General features: G+C 38.3%; 1 protein-coding gene across 2 annotated transcripts; it reads right to left on the reverse strand.

Annotated features, from left to right (window-relative positions):
- Nucleotides 1-278: 278 nt before the first annotated feature.
- On the reverse strand, nucleotides 279-10,077 carry LOC137293393 (voltage-gated hydrogen channel 1-like). 2 transcript variants are annotated; one of them, XM_067823918.1, is made up of 3 exons: nucleotides 9,922-10,077; nucleotides 7,203-7,707; nucleotides 279-5,753 (listed from the first exon to the last, which is right to left on the reverse strand). In XM_067823918.1, exons 1-3 carry the CDS (start codon nucleotides 9,925-9,927, stop codon nucleotides 5,452-5,454), a joined length of 813 nt encoding a protein of 270 aa, XP_067680019.1. In that variant the 5' UTR covers nucleotides 9,928-10,077; the 3' UTR covers nucleotides 279-5,451. The 2 variants fall into 2 exon arrangements, with proteins under 2 accessions (XP_067680019.1, XP_067680011.1); XM_067823910.1 differs by having other exon boundaries at nucleotides 285-5,753; nucleotides 9,705-10,049.
- Nucleotides 10,078-12,353: the final 2,276 nt, after the last annotated feature.

Here is a 12,353-nt window from a genome sequence, read left to right on the forward strand (position 1 = left end):
ATGCAGTAGTTCATATATTAAATTGTTATGAGAATAATGGTGATAGTATTCCTGGTTAAGATATAGATTTCGACGCAATTAACTGGGGATTCAAACTGACTTGCACTTAATCCAAGCTGTGTCAACAGATAGCTGTTTTTCAGGCAGCCATCATATGATGGTAACTGGAATATTAAGACTTGCGATGTTAACAAACAAAAGTGCAGCAAAAGTTGCATGAACATTCTTGTCCTGAAAAGATTGCTGCTTCCACGAACAAAAAAGTAAAGTCATCCACATATTGGTAACCTATACCAAGTCAGTGATTTATTTATCAAACCATATGATACAACTGAAGTTCATACTTGACAACATACAGGTCAAGAAAAAGTGTATAAAAACCATACACAAATTGCGTACATAATTTGATAAAACTAATCTGGTTTGACTAACTTTGCATGATACTTTGAAAACTATGATACAGTCCGTGAAGATGCAAACAGTGAGTTAGTGAGGGTATTTTTATGCAAGTTTTAGTATATTCCAGCAATATCAAGGTGGATAGTAGAAACAGACTTCACACACTACCAGTGTGAGATTTAGGTCAGTGGTGAGCAAATGCTCTAACCACATGGCTACCCAACCACACAACTTGAAACAGTGAGGATATACTGTTCATAATGACCTAGGAACAGTAAGGGATATACTTCTCATAATGACCTAGGAAGAGTGAGGATATACTGTTCATAATTACCTTGGAACAGTGAGGATATACCGTTCATGATTACCTAGGAACAGTGAGGATATATTTCTCATAATTACCTAGGAACAGTGAGGATATACTTCTCATAATGACCTAGGAAGAGTGAGGATATACTGTTCATGATTACCTAGGAACAGTGAGGATATACTTCTCATAATGACCTAGGAAGAGTGAGGATATACCGTTCATAATTACCTGGGAACAGTGAGGATATACTTCTCATAATGACCTAGGAAGAGTGAGGATATATTTCTCATGATTACCTAGGAACAGTGAGGATATACTTCTCATAATGACCTAGGAAGAGTGAGGATATACTGTTCATAATTACCTTGGAACAGTGAGGATATACTGTTCATAATTACCTAGGAACAGTAAGGGATATACTTCTCATAATGACCTAGGAACAGTGAGGATATATTTCTCATAATTACCTAGGAACAGTGAGGATATACTGTTCATGATTACCTAGGAACAGTGAGGATATACTTCTCATAATGACCTAGGAACAGTGAGGATATACTTCTCATAATTACCTAGGCACTATTGCTGTTAGCCTCACTGACAACTTCATTCAAAATATGAAGGAAAGGGTCCATAAAAGCAATGCTTCCTGTTGCCTGTTATTCTACAACAGTCTTTATGATAGCATGGGACTTCTGTTTGTTTGACACAATATGATAGCTCACTGAAGAAATCCTGTTAGGAAGTCAAATGTTCACAGCTTGGTCACATTCTGAGTGAGTGAATCAGGTAGTAAGCCAAGTTAGTTATATTCATGTTATGTCAATGAAGGGGTCTCTAGCATACACCCATGCAGGGAATCGGAAGGCAGACTTTTAACAATAACTTAATCCTATCATCCTTTGGTATGTACACAAATGTGATACACAAACAATGATAAATTGTTTATGTACTACACAAATTTATGTCTTAAAACAGTGAGGTGGACTCGTTTATTGTGCATCAGCAAGTTCCTTGACAAAACTCTACTGTGAGGCAGACAGCTTCATAGCAACAAATGTGTGTTGATGCTCTGCCCTACTCACACCATCCAAACATACGGTTACAAAAACAGCAGTTGGTGGTAACCTCAACTCACATGCATTGACAGATAGCAACTGCTAGCAAAATACACTACAAAGACAAAGCATCAGTTCTTAAACATAAATGCTTTGTGAACGGATATAAAAATGTTCACCGAATTCATCAAAGTGCATTGACACCATTGTGTCTCAACCCACCTTTAGACTATATCCTTACTGTGAGGGCTAGCAGGTATATATCTGCATTCAGGAAATGGTCTGTTGTAAAAACAGAGCACCAGACATTTCACTGTGATGAAACAGAACCAGTCTACTACTATGTAGGACGGAACCAAGTTGTAGTATCATTAGCACCAACAACCTAAAAGATTAGATTGGCTAATTGTAATTTTCAGACCCACCGGAGAAATGTCAGATCAGACTAATGTGTTCAGAACCTCAGAACAGGATTCCAACCTACCATATCCCGTAGATCATCTCGTAGTCCCACGGTGACAGATCACAGGCATCTGTGAAACAATGTAGCACAGGTATACTCCCCATGGAGAAGAGCACAACAATTAAACTCACACTGATTCTGACGCTAGCCAGATTTATTGACTGATAGATATTCAGTCAATCACTCTTGTACTTCTTACAGTAATATTTTTGCAAGGAACACAGGAAGTGGCTAGAAAAGGTAAAATGATGGGATTCGAACCCACATCTTTGGTGTGACAAGCTTTCATCACCACCCCATCATCACCAGATGAATGAAAACTTTGTGAAGGTAAACTTCAGTACCTGTGAAAAATCACCCGCAAACCATCCACACAGGTGCTGGAAATCTGGAATCCTAACAAACTTAAAATTTACATTTACAATATTTGGAAAATATAAAAAACAATATATTTTGCACATGCTGCCATTTCAACATCAATGCCATCACAATCAGATATATTTCCCTAGAATGAGACTTCAGTTCTACACAACCTATCACGTTAGTGTTGTAGCATATTCACAACAATGGTAAATAATGTTTTTGATCTTGCTTTAAGGTGTTGATTATTACCACTTCCCCAAAACTTAAGACCATATAGTTGAACTGCCTCTTGAAAAGTACACTTGAAATAAAAGCTGAAGCTAGGAGTAAAATATATTCAGGATATTCAACTGTACACATATATTTTTTCACCTAAAACAACCAACTGATTCATTGATGAAATAAGAAAACACATGGTGTCTCCTCGTCTACCATCAATATGTTCAGCAATAGTACTCCTTGGATACCACGGACACCTTACGTTTAGCAGCTCTGTCCTCCATGCACAGAACCAGTCATCAGTTGTCATATATATTGCTACAAAGGCTAATGGGTCATCCAGTTAGAAAGGGTATTCAGAGTGAGAATTGTAGCACCAGTTTACAGTATTTGGAAAATGTATCTATTCTCAATAACCTCTAATACACTTTCTTTAATTCACTGAAACTACTGCAGTCTGTATAATTCCAGACTGAAGAAAAAAACCAAAATAACTCTGTCTTAGCTTAGAAAAACAAAATGGCTGTCCCGTGACAGACTACTTTTGGTTTTGTATTAATCATCCTTAAGAAAAAATGTTAACCATCCTTTAGACAAAGTTACAAATGAAAACAAACATGTGAAACATTTTCCTCATGCCAGATGTCAATCCCGAAGTACTTTCATAGTTTTGTGCATCAAGGAACAAGCATAGAATAACTCCTCTACATATGGTATCAAAACGTGGTTAGCAAACTTCATCCACAACTGACAATACGGACCAGCGCTTCACACTCAGAAATATCAATCAGATCATATAATCAATCAGCTGTACTGGCAATGAAACAACACAGAAATTATTGAGCAAAGTAAATACTCCCATTAATCACCAACTGTTCTGTCACTGACCACAAAGCATTTATGCTATGTATTCAGCTAGTTAGGCAATTCTTGTTTTATTACATGATTTTCATACAAAACGACCTTAAACTGAAACGGAACACAAACCTGTATAGTTACTAAAGTCACTGGGGAAGATACGTAACTCTTATAGATTTTTCACATGAACCAAAAACAGCGGATTTCATGTTCATTTAACCATACTGATAGAAAATGAATTAAATGTCATGAAAATGTTGAAAAAATAACAACCAGTTTTGTTAAGCATTATATTCTCTTTCAGCCAAAGCATGGTGTAATTCTGTAAAAGAAAGTAATTAAAACAAGAGGCCTAACTATGATGAGCAGATGTCTGTACGTGTACTATACCGTGTATGGCACAGCAACCTTTGGCAATTAGTTTGTGATACCTTACAGTCAACAGACTGAATACGACGACTAAAGCATCAAAACAAAAGCACTATCTGCTATATGTCTCTATCTGCTATATGTCTTCTATCAAACAATTATCTATTCAACAATCATGCAAAATCTTATTACACGTTACAATGCCACTTTTCACAAGTATATAAAGTACTGTCACTGGTTATATCAATTATTAAAATAATATCAAAAACATACCAATACATATATAATGTACATTGAGTTACATATACTGACAGAAGGTATTTCGTGTTGTGAGGTAATAAACTTGAGTATTTGTTCTGATACTGAAATTGGGAGAAAAATGGTGCAACCGTGCTCCCCATGTTGCTACATCATGCATGGCTAATCATGCTTGACCACTACTGTGCTAATCAAAGACTACTTATCTGCTGATCTGGAGTGAGTGAGTTTAGTTTTATACCACTTTTAACAATATTCCTGTAACATAACGGCAGGGGGCACGTTAAATGAGCTTCAGACATTGTATCTATGTGGGGAAATGAACCTGAGTTTCAGCATGATGGCAAACGCCTAACCCCTAGGCTACTCTACACTAATCTGGAAGGTAATAACGTACTTGAAGGGAGACAACTCTGTAGGTGCTGTAATAGTTTTCCAGCAATTTGTTTTTCAAAACAGCAATTTCAAATGCATACATTCATAACTAACTCCTGTATTATTAGGATTGTAGGATGTGATGATTCTCCCACGATAGACATATATATATCCTAAAAGTACTTGGGTAGAAATGATACTTAAATCAAAATGTCAGTAAGTTTCTACCAGTTTTAAACAAAACTTTTGACGATAAATAGATGAATGATCTGCACAACAAAATGTCGTTAAAGAGCACCTTTGAGACGAAGACCTTTGAGTAGCTTGAAGTAGTGATGGAGAACTGTTGTTAACCAGATATCCCAGGGTGGATTTAAGTAACTCCATGCCTGAGAGTTGTGGAGAATGAATCACCTGGGTAACCAGTTCACAGTCTTTACTATAATTGTTTTTCACACTGCACCAACTGTTGGAAAAACTTTCTTAAAAAGGCAATGTTTCTGAAAAACAAACTTTTGTGCAGCAACACAACCACAATTGTTTTTCTCATCATTTAAGGATTTGCAGTAAACAAGGATAAGAAAAAAAACCCAGGGCACTATCCGACAATCAGCTGTGTAAATGTAGAGACAACAACAAAATAAAGACTGACTAAATATAACAATATCAATGTAAAAATTTATCCGTTGTTGCCATGGCAACCACAAAAGATGGTCACCATGGTGCAAAACATGCTGACTGTTATGTACAATATGTACAGAGGTTCAAAATGACTAAAATCATTATGTTCCAACATCATTTGTTCTGTCCCCATCCTTATCAGCTTTGGCATCATCGTGGGTTTTATCTGACGACTGATTGACTTCCGCAACGACATCGATGGTGCTGACAGCGGGAGGTTTTTGTGATTTTTCGATGTACTCTATCCCATGTTTCCTCAATATGCCTTGCAGAAGTTCAATCTCACGCTCCTGAGAAGAGCAATATTGGCGATATTTTGCCAGTTCTTGTTCACAGGCAGTACGGAGACGGCGCTCTCTCTCCAGGCGTTTCTCTGATTGCCTCTTTACAGACATGACTATTCCTGGAAAACAGAAAATAGCTTAAAACAAAAAGTCAAAACATAAACTAGCCATCTCCAAATAATCATGATAACACATGGGTTTTTCATGCTATACCATACCTGATTGTTAACTCTTTTACTCTGTATAATATAGTCAGGTCAGAATGGCAACTAGGCACACATAGATAGGCAGTAGGTTGTGCTTCCAAACAGTCATGATATGCTTCAGTACAGTCAAGACATGCTTTCACCCAGTAAACTTGTGCTTCCATTCAGTCAAGTCATGCTTCCATTCAGTCAAGTCATGCTTTCACCCAGTCAAGTTATGCTTCTATTCAGTCAAGTCATGCTTCCATTTGTCAGAAAGTGTCATCCAGTCAAGCCAGTTTTCACCCAGTAAAGTTGTGCTTCCACCCTGTCAAGTCATGTTTCCATTCAGTTAAGTCATGCTTTCACCCAGTAAAGTTCTGCTTCCATCCAGTCAAGATGTGCTTCTATAGTCAAGTCATGCTTTCACAGAGTGAAGTTGTGCTTCCATCCTGTTAAGACTTGTTTCCATGCAGTCAAACCATGTTTCCATCCAGTCAAGTTATGCTTCAATAGAATCAAGTCATGCTTCAATATAAAATGATGTTTGTCTGAGTTTTCCACATCTGAGAAACTTTATGTTAGCAAAAATCAGTGAAAAACGTTTGGTTTCAAAACCCAGTTATATCAGATAAATGTGTGGGGAAATGCCCAAGTAATGCAAGTAAGACCAGAATCTAAACCCACTTTCACATTACCCATTATCACAAGCCGAAGGGACAAAACTCTTCACAATGAATTGTGACAGGGCCATCCTAATGCCCTGTAATGTGTCAGTCTGTGGCAGTGTAACTTAACTTCTCTGAATATGGTAGAAACAGAGTTTGTCTGGGTCAACTGAAACAACCCATAAAGATCTGGGTTAGAATTGGTTTTCAGCAACCCATACTTGTCATAAGCGACTAGCAGGAATAGGTCGTCAGGCTCCTTGACCTGGCTGACATATGTCATCAGTTCCCTATTGCGTGGATTGATGCCCATGCTGTTGATCACCGGATTGTCTGGTCCAGACTCAATTATTTACCATCCACTGCCATATTGCTGGAATATTGCTGGAATACTGCTGAATGTGGCGTAAAACTAACCTTGCTCACTCACTCTACAGAAAACACAGACACTGGGAAACCTACATCTAAGCATACTGGGAATGACAGTTTACTCAACAAGACTGAAACAGTGCTGAACCATCACCTTCAATTTAAGACAAAGATTACCTCAGCCTTTACACATTCAATTCATCAAAACTCATTTTTTTCAAGCCATATATCCTAATTCTGCTCTAATATGTGTATCATTCAATGTTTCATGCATAATTTCCGAAGATATGAAATTCCCAATAACCTTTTCATTTATCATGTTTTTGGAGAAAAATTGGCAACCTACCATTCAGCACGCGTGTAACCCGCCACAGTCTGAGCACTATGAGAAGTCCAAGGCCATTGGCTGCTCCTTCGGCATTGCGGTAGATGATGTCCAGGATAAACGAAACTATGACAACCACTGCATCAAACAGCTCCAGCTTGTGTTTGAAGAAATCGAGGCGCAGGGCATATAACCGCACTCCAATTTCCACCAGGAATATACTCAAGATGGACAGACTCATGTAATGCAGAATTTTGGGTGCGATGTGATTTTCATGATCTGGAAGCTCAAAGACTCGAAGGTCCAACAAAAGTTCAATGATTACAAGGAAGCAGTCTAGAATGACCAGACAGATGACACCGATCTGAAATTTGTTGGTCTGCAGCACATGGAGGATCTTTTCTCGAGCTGAGCGAGGTTCAGATCGAGAAACCTCATCTGAATCAGTGACGGAACTTCCACTGTCGTCCTTCTCGATAACCTTTTCAAGGTCATCCTGTAGCTTATGGAAGCCATCCATCTGAACCTGAAACATCAGCCAGATTAGACAACTTCTAAAATGAAGAACATATTGCACAGGAAAAACAAATCATGAAAAAATCATAACATAAATAAAAAGGTACCAAGAGACTACCTGCATCTTCCTGAAACTGCAGTATTCAAGACTTGTTACTTGATCTTGGGTATGTTCATGGTGTGTATGACAGACTCCTTACTGGTTTAACCAATGACATCTGAATTTGATCACAATGACTTGAAACCTTTGAATTAAGTACCAGTAGTTTGTGTTTTATTCAGAAACAAATTAAACTAGTCTGGTTATTCAACCTATCACCTGTGCTGACTCATCCTGGTCTAATTACAAAGCTTTTGGAAAGATTTCCGCCTACAGACCCTGTTTATTAAAATCATTCTATGTCTACTAATAGATAGTTTATAGAAAGCCTACCCCAAGCCTAACCCTAAACCCAACATGTTTAATCTAAACCCTAAACCCTAACCCCTAGAAATAATCATATTAAATTGATCACATTTCAAGCAGCGGTTATGGGTGTAAATCTTGCCAAGCTCTTAATTTGACAGAAATGATGACAAATGATATGACAAACTGGAAACAAACAAATGTTTGTCCAAAAATTGTAATATCTTATTATTGGTTGTTTCAAAACTAAACATCGGAGGAGATCCATTACAAGTCTTGTAACAATCTCTCACGAGTGAATCACAGCCCAGAGCACATACAAACTGGAAATGGGGAACAGAGTATGAGTGAGCGAGGATGGTTTTACGCAGCTTTTAGCAATATTCCAGCAATATCATGATGGGGGACACCGGAAAAGAGCTTTACACATTGTACCCATGTGGGAAATCAAATCACGACCAGTAAATGATTCAACCATCTTTTGCAAACACAGGGTATTCTGAATGACTTTATGGTTTGCACTATCACCTCTATAAAAATCAACTATGTCTCACTTCAATGGGGAAAACATCTCAAATGGAGGAATCTTTCCATAGCACTTGGGAGTACAGCTTTACAATAGCTGTGTGACACTCAACAATTCACTGTTGTTCGGTTATGTTGAATGGGATTTTTTTCAAAACATACTTGGTGTGGTAGTCATGGCTTGAAGCTTGTCCTATTGAGCATGGGAGGGCTGCAACTCATTTGCCAGTTTCTACTTTAGGTTAGTGAAGTTTGGCAACATTCACAAAAACTTTGTTCCGACTTTGCTACCTGTAATGGGACTTGTTTACCAGAAGCAAGAACTGAGATCTAAACCTGAACCAAAACTCAAAACCTCACCTTACCCTAACATCTCAAAATAATACCACTAAATAGAATGCATTTCAAGCAGGGGAAATATACTTCAAGGGATATACACGCGTTTGCAAAAAATAAACCTGCAAATCCATGCATAAGGGACTGACGTCTTTCAACAGACAGTATAAGCAAGTTTTAAAAAACAAACTTCATCAAAAAAAAATTTCTTAAAGCCTGTAGCAAGTTGACTGTTTTTAAAACAAAATCAAAAACAACAATTGAGAGCTGCTCAAGCTGTAGGGTTTGTAAAGGATTCATCAAAGAAACATCAAATATTACTAGCTATTACTGTTTGACATTTCTATTTTCATTTGTGTTTTGAACAGAGAGCAATCAGAAATATACAAGTGACATCAAGAAAAGTTTAAACTGCATAAACATCTTGTCTTCAAATGTCTTAGTACCTATTAATTGACTTTAGTTGGCGTGATTACTTGAGTACACTGTAATGACAACAGTCCCAAATGTCAAAAATCACTTGTATCACAAGTAAAATACCCCACTGGAGGTTCTAGTTAATCATCAGTTTAAAGGCTACAAAGCCCCAAGGTTTGTTAGGAGTAACTCATTCAAATGTTCACGCATGAGCGATTAAGACAATGACATCCAACTCGCACGTTAGAGTCACAAATTTCATTCTTTGTTTGCAAATTTCGGCCATCGACAACCAACAGAAATCAGAAAAACGTGTCAAATACCTTGCCACCTTGTTCTTTATCACCCATCGCAAAATTTTAAACCACAAGCTGGTCGAGTAACACAACCATCAGCAGCCACTGGGCCATAACGGAGACACCCACTTTCACTCACTACGCATGGCAAAGATTGACAGCGAACTTGAGACGGCATGGCGTTTTGAGAAGGGTTGTGTTGATTGATTAGGGTATAAAGAGTCACAACAAAACAACTGCGTACCTTCATATTTTTTGTTGGGACAGTAAGGTGTCAGTTGACCACGGGGCGTGCTCAGCACGCGGATAAACCTCGCTGTGTGGGAAGTAAAGATCTGTTTTTGTGCTTGGAGCGTGCAACACATGCGGCAGTCAGTGTTATTGTTTACCTTTTTTGTGTGGTTGACCTCGCATATTTTTGTGAGATTTTGCAAATATTTGCTATTTTCGTAAATAAAACCCTTGCACGTTGTTGCCAAGCAATTTTACACGTTTTCCAGCCTGATAAAAATGAAATATGAAATTGTTTGTGTTTCCCGTGCAGCCAAGGGAGATAAGTTAATGTGGTATGGCGCGAAATATGAATAGTTCGCTCCAATTCACAACACTTGCTCCCACTGGATTATCGATCATCGAGATTAGGTGATATCACGTTCGAGCTCTATAGAGCAGACTATGCGACCTTCCGTGTACCACCATTTTAACACGCGACTTAATGATTTGGTATCAAACGTGAAACGTGGTATTTCACGAAAACGAGTTCAGTATCCTGTTTGTTACTCTCCGACATAAATTGATAGAAACTGCAGTGTCATGATTCTCAACTTTCCGCGAGTCAAGCGTTGTAAATAAGCGCTGTGACGTCATAACTGTAAACCATTATGACGTCATGCGTCTAAAAATATTACAATGCCGTATCTTCCACGGGCGAGTAATAATGATCGAGTCATAATACTTCATGTTGTTGAACATAAACAATGTTGCAGTTAAGTAAAATAAGCACATATGCCTAAACATCGATGTATCACTTATTTTCGCTCTGGAATACCACCATTTAGGCACTCGTGTTGTAAACGTAGCATGACATGGGTATTGTGACGTCACAGCTTACCATGACAAATTATATCTTTTGCTACGAAATCTAGTCAAGATGCAAAAAGGTCAGCTTTGCTTTCAAAATGAAAGACCCTTTTGATACTTTATTATCAGAAAAAAAGTTGGAAAACATATTTTGGATGATAAACAGACCCTCACCCTCGACTAAAAGGGTTAAAGCCTGCTCGACTGACCAGAGAGTTTTAAACGTATGTAGGCTGTCCTTTATCTGTAAATGTCAGATTGCTTGTTTTTAAATTTGGTGCTATGACTTTCCTATTTGTAAATAATAAGGTAATGCTTCCTCTCTCAACAAATATCCGTCTTTGTACTTCAAATGTGTATACATACAGATTTAGACTCGTCAATATGGTTGAAATAAAAACTCAACTCAACTAAAGACATCTCAACATTTCAAAAGACACAAGCGTGACTAGAAATATCCAGTATGGATTCAGTTTTGAATATTCATCTGTGTTTCAATAAACAAAATTCAGAGCCGGAAGGAGGCATTTGAAGATGGTTGTGGGTTGCCGCATCCCCAGCGCCCCGACTGGCATCACCAGTAAGTGTACTTGAAAGCAGGGACTAATTCCTTCATGACACAACCCTATTCTACACATTTAGAATAGGTTTTTATCCGATAATCGTGATGACAGGCAGCCTACTGGTTTGATCAAGTGCGATTCCCGATGAGAATTAAAGTGGTGTTAATATTAGGCGGTTGGTTAGCAAAGTGGTTAAAGCGTCCACTCGTCACGCCGAAGACCCTGATTCGTTCCCAACACGATGTCCCCCGCCGTGATGTTGCTGGAAAATTGCTAAACGCGGCATCAAACCATATTCACACACCAACGCAATCACATTAGAGGAGATGCTTACACACAAAACGTACCCATATCACTCGAAAAAAGAGGTACAACAATAGTATCTCAATAAATGACATGGTCCCTCAAGAAGAAGAGGATGATGCTATTCATCCACCAATTTTTGGGATTTCACGATCATCGGTAATATGCAGAGAATGTATACCGATAAGGTATACGGTCTCTGGTTATATCCGACCAGGACTTGCGGGCTTGTTGTTTTTGTTGTTGTTGTTGTTGGTGGTGGTGTCCCTCATAACTTAAATGTAGCAGCTATGTCACGACAACCCGACAGAGCTGGGTGCTACAAACACTATTGTTTGAACACAGGCTGACACAAGGGGCAAGGATCCACGCACAAATACTAGAATCTGGACGGTAGAAATGAACTTTCATTTGGTATTGCCGCAATGTTTATACATTTTGAAATTGGACAGCTTAAAAAAAGTTTCCTATTTCTATCGTAGGAAAAGGGTGCGAAGACCTCTTTTCATTGCAGATATACCGTCACGGCAAATCTAGACGTACCATGTGAGAATTAGAATTTGATTGAAGACTTTCAAGAGGAAAATATTTCTTACTTGGGTGAAGTGGAATTAGCAAAAGCATAGGGTTGCATGGAACAAATGCTAGCGTCATTCTGCAATGCAAACAGCAATGTAAATTTCCCTGGTAACCCATTATCTCTTTAGTGGTCTCCATCGTGGAAGAATTG

The sequence above is a fragment of the Haliotis asinina genome, chromosome 1 (genome assembly GCF_037392515.1).
Source record: "Haliotis asinina isolate JCU_RB_2024 chromosome 1, JCU_Hal_asi_v2, whole genome shotgun sequence".
Classification (NCBI taxonomy): domain Eukaryota; kingdom Metazoa; phylum Mollusca; class Gastropoda; order Lepetellida; family Haliotidae; genus Haliotis; species Haliotis asinina.